This window comes from Aquarana catesbeiana, linkage group LG09, assembly GCF_042186555.1.
Source record: "Aquarana catesbeiana isolate 2022-GZ linkage group LG09, ASM4218655v1, whole genome shotgun sequence".
In the NCBI taxonomy this organism is placed as follows: Eukaryota; Metazoa; Chordata; class Amphibia; order Anura; family Ranidae; genus Aquarana; species Aquarana catesbeiana.
The window spans coordinates 308,744,476-308,753,787 of record NC_133332.1 but is presented as its reverse complement, the minus strand read 5'-3'; the positions used below and the strand labels follow the sequence as shown (position 1 = coordinate 308,753,787).

Sequence of the window (9,312 nt, the reverse complement as noted above, 5' to 3'; positions counted from 1 at the left end):
TAATTGTTACCGGAGCCCCATCTCTGTCCAGCGATGTCCACGATTGCCTCAGGCTTCCGGGACTCTCCTCCTGATTGACTAAGACACAGCAGCGGCACCATTGGCTCCAGCTTCTGTCAATCAAAATCCAAACGGGGCTCCGTGTCTAAATGGACACAGGGAGCTGTGACTCGGCTCGGGTTCCCCCATAGCAAGCTTGCTGTGGGGGCACTCAACAGGAGGGAGGGGCCAGGAGCACCAAAGAGGGACCCGAGAAGACAATTGCCTACAGATACCCCGATTACGCGGGTATTCACTGGGGTTGATTTTTTAAAGGCAAAAAGACTGTACATAATAATAAAATGCGACTGTTGTGTAATTATTTATTTAATATTTAAAATAAAAAATAAAATTTACAAGTTTTTCATTTCAATTTGTAAAAAGGAAAAAAATATTTAAACAATACTCAGACATTGGCTGTGGTGCTGCCTGTGGCGTGAGAAGAGTCGGTAAAATGTCCACCATTACCAAGGGGCAGCAAAAAAGTTTATAGGATTCTTTCTTTTTGTTTCAGTTTCAAAAGAACGTTAAAATGTTAAAGTTGCCTTATTTGTAAAACAACTGCCCCTTGCAAAAGGAGACTCATAATAGTTATCACTCCTCACTTTGTTCTCTCCAAGAGTATGGCCTATGGCCGAATCTTCAGCATCCAAAACTTCCATGTGGGTCATATGACTGTATTCACCAGTCTCCACCAAGCACTGTGGTTCCATCAGCTGGCGCCCTACACCATTACTTGTGAATAGAGGCTGGAGGAAGAAAACACAGCACACGTTGTAGGACCACGCACCTGACACACCCGGAAATGTTGGATACTTATGATTCTTCTATAGAGAAAATTTGTGGGTCTGGCCAGGATTCAGGATGGGTAAGTATTAACTGTCTTCTTTTACAGGCAGACTTTTTTTTTTTAAAGCATTTTTAAAAAGAGGTGGAGTCACTTTAAAAAGAAACTGTCATTTTGTCCATTTAGGGTGGAGCAACAGTGACTTCTTGACAGCCCACCCCAGCAAGATATACTCCCTAATTCACAATCCATTTCTACCTCTGCAATCCAACAGAACTCTCATGCTACGGTTTTAATGGGGCAGCGTTTCTGGGTATAGGATCTCTTTCATGTTACTGTGCTCGGTTCTGAGTGGCCAATAGCCAAGTCCAAACACTTCCACAGGGGAGGCAGTGACCATCATCTAGGCCCAGTAAACCCCAACACCGGAGCTTGCGCGGGGTGGACTCCTGCAGCCAAGAGGCTTCGAGGGAGTAAGGATTGGTGAGTATACCTTGCTGAGGTGGTAGGCAACTGGAAGGCACCATCACTTGGTCCATGGTCTAGTGACCGAGTCTTTTTAAAAATGGCACTTAGAGATGATAAATGATACAATTTTACATATGATCTTGTGCAATGGTCTGGATAGAAACATTGATCCATGAGTCTGTGAGGGAGTACGGATTGGTGAGTGTACCTTGCTGGGGTGGTAGACAATTTGGAGGCACCATCACTTGGTCCATGGTCTAGTGACAGTGTCTTTTTGAAAATAGCACTTTGAGATGATAAATGATACAATGTTACATATGATAATGTACAATGGTCTAAATAGAAACATTGATCTATGAGTCTGTGAGGGAGTACGGATTGGTGAGTATACCTTGCTGGGGTGGTAGACAATTTGGAGGCACCATCACTTGGTCCATGGTCTAGTGACAGTGTCTTTTTAAAATGGCCCTTGGAGATGATACATGATACAATGTTACATATGATCTTGTACAATGGTCTGAATAGAAACATTGATTTATGGGTCTGTGAGGGAGTGCGGATTGGTGGGTATACTTTGCTGGGGTGGTAGGCAACTGGGAGGCACCATTACTTGGTCCATGGTCTAGTGACAGGGTCTTTTTAAAATGGCACTTGGAGATGATAAATGAGACAATGTTACATACGATCTTGTAAAATGGTCTGAATAGAAACATTAATCCATGATCCTTGTTCACCATTACGTTTTCAATCCTCGTTCGTGACATTTTGAAGTCAGCAGTGAATGCGACATATACAGCAGTATCTATAAAATTTGACTATCACAGCACACCACTTTCTTTTATATAAGTGGTCAGGAAGAGAACATAAATGCATATGTATTTTTACAGTCCTTGTTTTGCTATAATAACTTCTACAGGTCGGTTTTTCATGTAAATGACACTTGTAAAGTATGTTTGTTGACAGTATAGTACGTGTATTTTATCCATACTAAAGTTCATTTGACAATCTATAAGTACAGATTACATGTCATGATTGCAGTACACTAAATGGCTTTGGAAAACTGACCAGCACATCTGTTCTATGGCCAAATGTATTAGAACACCCTTCTAAAGGATTAATCTCAGGTGCAGCATACAAAGACATTTTAGACTATTATGCATTTCCAACCTTGTGATAGCAGTTTGATGAAGGCCCCTTGGAGTATAACTGCACCCCTGTTGTCAGGACTGGGATCTGAACCCACAACCTCTGCTACACCTAGCAGTAGATCTTCTTCTTGAGCCCCCTGAGATGCTGGACAGCTCCTTGCCTGATTACTTGGAGAAACCTAATTTCTGTCTTGTTTCTGGTGAACCTTGAATTCCTTGCTCCTCCCATGAACATCCTGTTTAAGCCATGTCACTACCCTTCCTGTTCGCCAGGTTATTGTGCTCTTCTCCAGCCAATATCTTGCAACTTTCACTTTTGCTGCCATCTTTATCGTCACTACTACTCGTTACTGACCTTGGCTTGTTCCTTGACTATGCTTCCGCTTGATCCCAACCTGCAATCATTTGTTACTGACCTTAGCTTGTTAATGACTACACGTCTGCTTGATACCTACCTGCTCTATCTGCTATTGGACCCCTGTTTGCTCATCTCCCATTGGACGCGATCCTGAGGATAGTGACCTGGTAGTATCACACAGCAAAAGCCATCTCCACCATCAGGAACTCTGGTGAATACTGGTTAGTGCTTAGACCTCGTGCCTCAGGTAAGTCTGGGCCATCCATCAGGGTGACTTTACTGTACTTATCCTGCTGGTCGGTGGGAGTCTCTCTACTGCCAAAGCTACTGGTCTCCTAGCCTGACCCCTGACTGTGATACCTGTGCACAAAGCCAACTCCATAAAGACATTTTAATCAGTTTAATGAGTTTTGTGTGGAAAAACCTGAGTGGCCTACATAGAGCCATGACCCCAACCCTACTGAACACCATTGGATTAGTTGGAATTTTGAGCCAGGTCTTCCCATCACACATCACAAATGATCTTGAAACATCAGTACCTGACCTGACCATAAAGACATGGTTTGACCACTTTGATGTGTTAGGAATTTGAGCGTCCTGACCTCAACCATACTGAACATCTTTAAGATGAATTGGAAACACTAACCAGGTCTTCTCCTCAAACATCATTACTTGGCCTGACCTTAAAGACATGATTTTTGACTAGTTTTGTGCGGAGAAACCTGAATTGCCTGCACTGAACACCATTGGATTATTAGGAATTTTGAGCCAGGTCACACATCACAAATTATCTTTTGGCCGAAAAGGCACAAATTCCCACAGACACTTTCCAAAATATTGTGGAAAGCCTTCCTAGAGGAGTGGAGGCTGTTGTAGCTGCAAAGAAGAGGGGTCAACTCCATGTCAGTGCTCAAGGTTTTGAAAAAGGATATCTAGAAAGGTCAAGCAGATGTGATGGTCAGGTGTCCATCTTTTATAGACTTTTGGCCATATAGTGTAGCTGAGATCCAGTTATTAGAGACACGTTATTTGTTCATGTGTTCACAGTACCACAAATTGGAGTATTTCTGCCCTTTGATTCATTTTTACCCAGTTATTGGATAGAATTATTTTGGATTACAATTTCCAGCATGTCCACAGAAATGAAAAATGAAGAAGCTTACGTAACATTTTTGCTTATGGTGCAGAAGATGTGCTCCTTTCCATTTATGTTCTCCTATTACATCAACTTACAAAAAAAGATGGATCATGTTAGGCACATAAGGTCAGCTTCAGTCTTGCATGGAGGTAAACAGAAATGTTCTTCCTCTCTATAGAAAACTCATACAAGTCAGTTCTCCTTTTGGCTGTTGAACGCACAAGTTGATATGACAATGTATGGGTTGATTCTCGTTACAATAAGTTACAACTTGCTATGTCGAAGTCTCATCAACCCAACTGTTCCCAAGTTCAGATGTGCCACCATTTTCATTGATGATCTCTAATAGCACACCATGAAGGTGTTGTTTATGCCAAATCTAAATCTACTTTACACAGTGTTCCAGCACCATTTATAAACCAGTAAGGGTATTTATTACAGCAAGGGGAAGCTGCTCAACAGAATCTTTATCTGTGCAATAGAATAAGCCTGTGATTGTTGTCTTTCAACCTGTTCATGCACAACATAGGCTTGCAGAATCCTGAAGTCCACTTTTGGTGTTGCTTTTATCCATTGAGGAAATTTGTGAAGGTTCATATTCATCCAGGTCATAGTAAAGCTAGTAGTAGTTAGTTACAATCAATTGGACTTGTTCCATAATGTTGAAGACATTTTATCATTCATTCAAGTTCATTGGAATGCGCGCCAGGACAAGGTTATCTAGCGCCCAGGGCGAAGATGCCAAACTGCACCCCCATCCAAGATGTATAAGCATTATATGTCAGCAACCCCCCCTCCCCCCCCAAAAGGAAAAAACCCTTCAAAAAATCAAGCACTAATCTGCATGATAACCCCTGCAAGCCAAAATTTTTCCCAAACAAAAATTCCCCTTCCTCCCAGTACAAATCCCCCCTGTTGAAATCACCCCTCTCAGTACAAATATATGACCCCCAGGGTCTCCATACCCGACCCCATTGCCTCTTTGCTGGGAGGCGGGGCCAGGTAAGGAATCCCTGTACAGTCCCGATCTGACAGTCCCCCATGCAGTAGCGCTGCAGGGGCAGGAGGAGGAGTTGGAGGAGGGAGAGAGCACAGTTCGCACCTCCTCCCACCTTTCTTCTGCTCTCCTGATTCTATTTGTCACTTCCCATGCTAAGCAGACAGGAGTAGTGATATTGCTGTCACAACTCCTGTCAGATTGTAGCAGCAGGAACTTTTTAAGTGGCGCTCCCAGTGCCCGGAAAAGATCATCCAGTGGCCAAGGCAAAGATGGCAAATTGCGCAACCCCCCCCCCCCCTTCATTATGTTTGAGCTTATGAGGAGAAGGGGGAGAGAGAACACAGCCTGCCCCTCCTCCCAGCTCTCTCTTGCTGCTTCGAGTGCTGGGCTGACAGAAGTAGAGATGCCGCTGTCCCTACTTTATTCAGCCTTATAGTAGAAGGAACTTGTGGCACCCCCATTCCTACAATCTATGCCCGAAAACGTCGTTGCGACTGCCTGTGACGTCACCGCGCCCGACGCCTGCGTTCCACCGCTGACCAGAGCCAAACCTCGGTCCCAGCTCTCCTAGATCATCCGGAAATCCTGCTGGACAGGACTCCCTACACATGGACAAGCTGTAATCAGGCTTAAAAGCACTGGATGGACGCCACACTAAAGAGGACATGTGCTGGAAGTCCCTTTTCTTCTATGTAAGTGGATTTGTGCACCTGTAATATATTAAATGCAACTGGCTCTAACCTGGAGGCGCCTCTTCTGTTCTTTCCTACAATCCATGCTGCGCCCAGGGCAGCGTTCCCTTCTTCCCACCCCTTGTCCCGTTTCTGGGTCCCCCCCCAGCTCACATGATACCACTGTGCCCAGGGCAGCTGCCCCTTCTGGCCCAGCCCCCCACCCCTTGTCCCAGTCCTGATTAGAATTGATACTTGGAAGAGGAATGAGACGTCTTCAACATTGCAGAACAAGTTCTGTTGAATTTCACTAACTACAACTGGTTTCCCATTGAGGAAACATTTTAAAAGATGCCTGGTTGGCCAAAGTTTTGTTCTAGGGATATTACCGTTAAAAAGCATTTTCAAAATTCCTCCATACAATGAAAGGCATGGCGTCAACTGGAAGACATTGTAGACAAATGAATTGTTTTCCTCTAATAAACGTTGGCTTTCAGAAAAAAAAAGTGTTGACGTAATTCCATAATAAAAGTTAAAGTCGTCGTTGGGTGTTTTTTTTGTTTACGTGAGGACGTCACAAAGTTTATTCGCTTTGCTTTATTCATATTGTTCATTTAGAACTCCCGTTTAAATGTCTCTAGGCCTTATTTACAATAAACTGACTTCTTAGAAAGTGTTTTTTTTTTTTCAGTTCTGATGCCTTTTCATATGTAAGGCAAGGTGGTCCGAGCGGGAAAAGCAGCGGCCGCAAGCTGCGCACTTGAAGGGTTTGGCGCCTGTGTGTTTACGGTAGTGTCTTGTGAGCTCGTCAGAACGGGCAAACCGCCAGTCACATCCCTCCCAGGCACATTTGTAGGGCTTCTCACCTGCCAGAATAATGAAATGTTGACAGTTAGTACAATTACTGCAATTACGCAAACAATAAGAGCCTTCTATAATTGCTCTACCAAGGCAGGAAAAAAAAATGATGCATTTCATTGCCGCTATCATTTGCTTTCTCTCAGACTTCCTGTTCTTTCCCAGCAATTACTCACCTTCACTTCCTCATGTAGTTAACGCATCAGGTTAGAAAAGGTGTGGGAAAAGGTGCTCGAAGGCTGATCAGCTCTTGGAGAGACCATGGAATTTGTTGGTCCCTTCAAAGGTAAGATGTTTTGGAAGGTGGGTGCCATATATAAAGGTTTTAAAAATGTCCATTTGTTGGTGTAAAATCTTGAGGTTATTGTTAAACCCCTTCTTCAACGCCTAAGAGGTAGGGTTGTCTTTTAGTTATTCAATGTGGAACAGGAGTGAGATGCTTTGGGAGACCAGAGCCTGTACTCCATTTTTGGTACATTCATGCCAAAGATGCATCAGCATTGGCTCCTCTTCTTCCAGGGCATCCTACCCTTGTTCTTCACAAGGGGTATTGAATTAAAACTCACGGAGGTCCTGTCCCCAGAATTTTCCCCCCTCACATCACAGCCCCCCCGCTTCACATCACAGTTCCTCCTTCACAGTAGTCTTCTGAACCCCCCCTTCACATCACGCATCTTCTTCATTTACAGCAGTGTCCTCAATCCCCTTTCACATCAAAGCCCCCCAACAGTAGTGTAGATTGATCGAGGCTTCACCTCCCTCTTATGATAAGACACAGGCTGGAGGGGGTGTGACACAGCCTATGACTGGCAGAAACCCACCCACACCATGTTATTGCCAAAAAAATAATAAAGATTTGATTTCTCATATATATACACTATATTACCAAATGTATTGGGACGCCTGCCTTTACACACACATGAACTTTAATGGCATCCCAGTCTTAGGTTCAATATTGAGTTGGCCCACCCTTTGCAGTTTTAACAGCTTCAACTCTTCTGGGAAGGCTGTCCACAAGGTTTAGGAGTGTGTCTATGGGAATGTTTGACCATTCTTCCAGAAGAGCATTTGTGAGGTCAGGCACTGATGTTGGACAAGAAGGCCTGGCTTGCAGTCTCCACTCTAATTGACCCCAAAGGTGTTCTATTGGGTTAAGGCCAGGACTCTGTGCAAGCCAGTCAAGTTTCTCCACCCCAAACTCGCTCATCCATGTCTTTATGGACCTTGCTTTGTGCACTGGTCCAAATCATTTGGTGGAGGGAGGGGGGATTATGGAGTGGGGTTGTTTTTCAGGGGTTAGGATTGGCCCCTTAGTTCCAGTGAAGGGAAATCTTGAGGCATCAGCATACCAAGACATTCTTGACAATTCCATGCTCCCAACTTTGTGGGAACAGTTTGGGGATGGCTCCTTCCTGTTCCAACATGACTGCGGACCAGTGCACAAAGAAAGGTCCATAAAGACATGGATGGGCGAGTTTGGGGTGGAGGAACTTGACTGGCCTGCACAGAGACCCGACCTCAACCCAATAGAACACCTTTGGGATGGTTCTAGAACTATGGATGAGCGTATTTCCACTTCTCTAGCCAACACTTTATTGATAACAGAATCATTCTCCATCCCAGTCAACATTATTTTACAACTTGGAGACCAAAGTCCAATAAAAATTCTTGTGTACGGGAATCTTACCTTCCCATAACTTTATCCTAATCAAGATTTTTAGATGTTATCTATGATTCTGGAAGTTTTTTTCAATAACTTAATTTCAAAGCTTGATGTAGGAAGTGCTGGGACAAGGTCATCTAGAGCGGAGGGCGAACATACCAAATTGTGCCCCACCCACCAATATGTATGACCATTGTGTGTCAGCGAAAATCCCCCCACAAAAAGAATTGAACACTTATCTTCCAGCAGGGGCTTCAGCCCGAAGTCCGAGGGGGGGGGGGGGGGTGTTGGGTTATGTGGGGGTGTTGTGTGGAGGGGGGTGTTGTGTGTGTGTGGGGGGGGTAAGCTCACTTGCTGGTTGCTGCCTGGCTAACCATTGCCCATCAACGCTGACCACTAAACTCACCTACCTGACACACTGACCTACCTGACCCACACTGACCATTACACTGACCTACCTGACCCACACTGACCTACCTGACCCACACTGACCTACCTGACCCACACTGACCTACCGGACCCCACACTGACCTACCTCACCCACACTGACCTACCTGACCCACACTGACCTACCTGACCTATACTGACCTACCTGACATACACTGACATACCAGACTTCAGGTGACCTCCTCCTGCAGCTCAGCCCAAGTGTGCATCATCATCACAGTAGACAGCAGGCAGCCAGAGCAAAAAAGAGGAGAGCCATCCGCCCGAGCGCCGAGTGGGGATATTCTCATAGTGACACAGCCGCATTGTAATTCCTGCCTTCTGGAGCCAGCAGCGCCTATGATGGACGTCACACGTCCTGCGGTCCCGGCATTGGACCAGTGGGACGTCCATCATAGGTGCTGTGGGCTCCAGAAAGCGGGACCTGCTATGTTACTCGGTCGCGCTAGGAGTCAGATCGCTCCCCGCTCAGGCTCGGGGCTAATGTTAGAGTTGTGAATGCCCGAGACCCGGGGCTTTTTGGGGGCCTACTCGGGGCTCCAGCCCCCCCTCCCGATGCCACTGCCTTCCCCCTTCTCTATTCAGCAGTGTGGAGATCAAACACACAGAGCGGGCTGTGTGCGTTCTTCACCCCCATCCCTCCCCTGTTACCAGCGGGGGGTAAATTAATAAAGCAGCGGCAGGACCAGAGCAGTTTGGAGAGGAGGACACTGTGAGTTGCAGGCAATCAGTGAG

The 9,312-nt window shown here is 45.4% G+C and overlaps 1 protein-coding gene across 1 annotated transcript in view; it reads right to left on the bottom strand.

Annotated features, from left to right (window-relative positions):
- Positions 1–348: 348 nt before the first annotated feature.
- Positions 349–9,312, bottom strand: part of LOC141108718 (Krueppel-like factor 5) — a 59,327-nt gene continuing 50,363 nt past the window's right edge. The window contains exon 4 of the mRNA XM_073600599.1: positions 349–6,475. Within this exon, the coding sequence (XP_073456700.1) occupies positions 6,297–6,475 (179 nt within the window). The 3' untranslated portion in view covers positions 349–6,296. The remainder of the gene's footprint in view (positions 6,476–9,312) is intronic.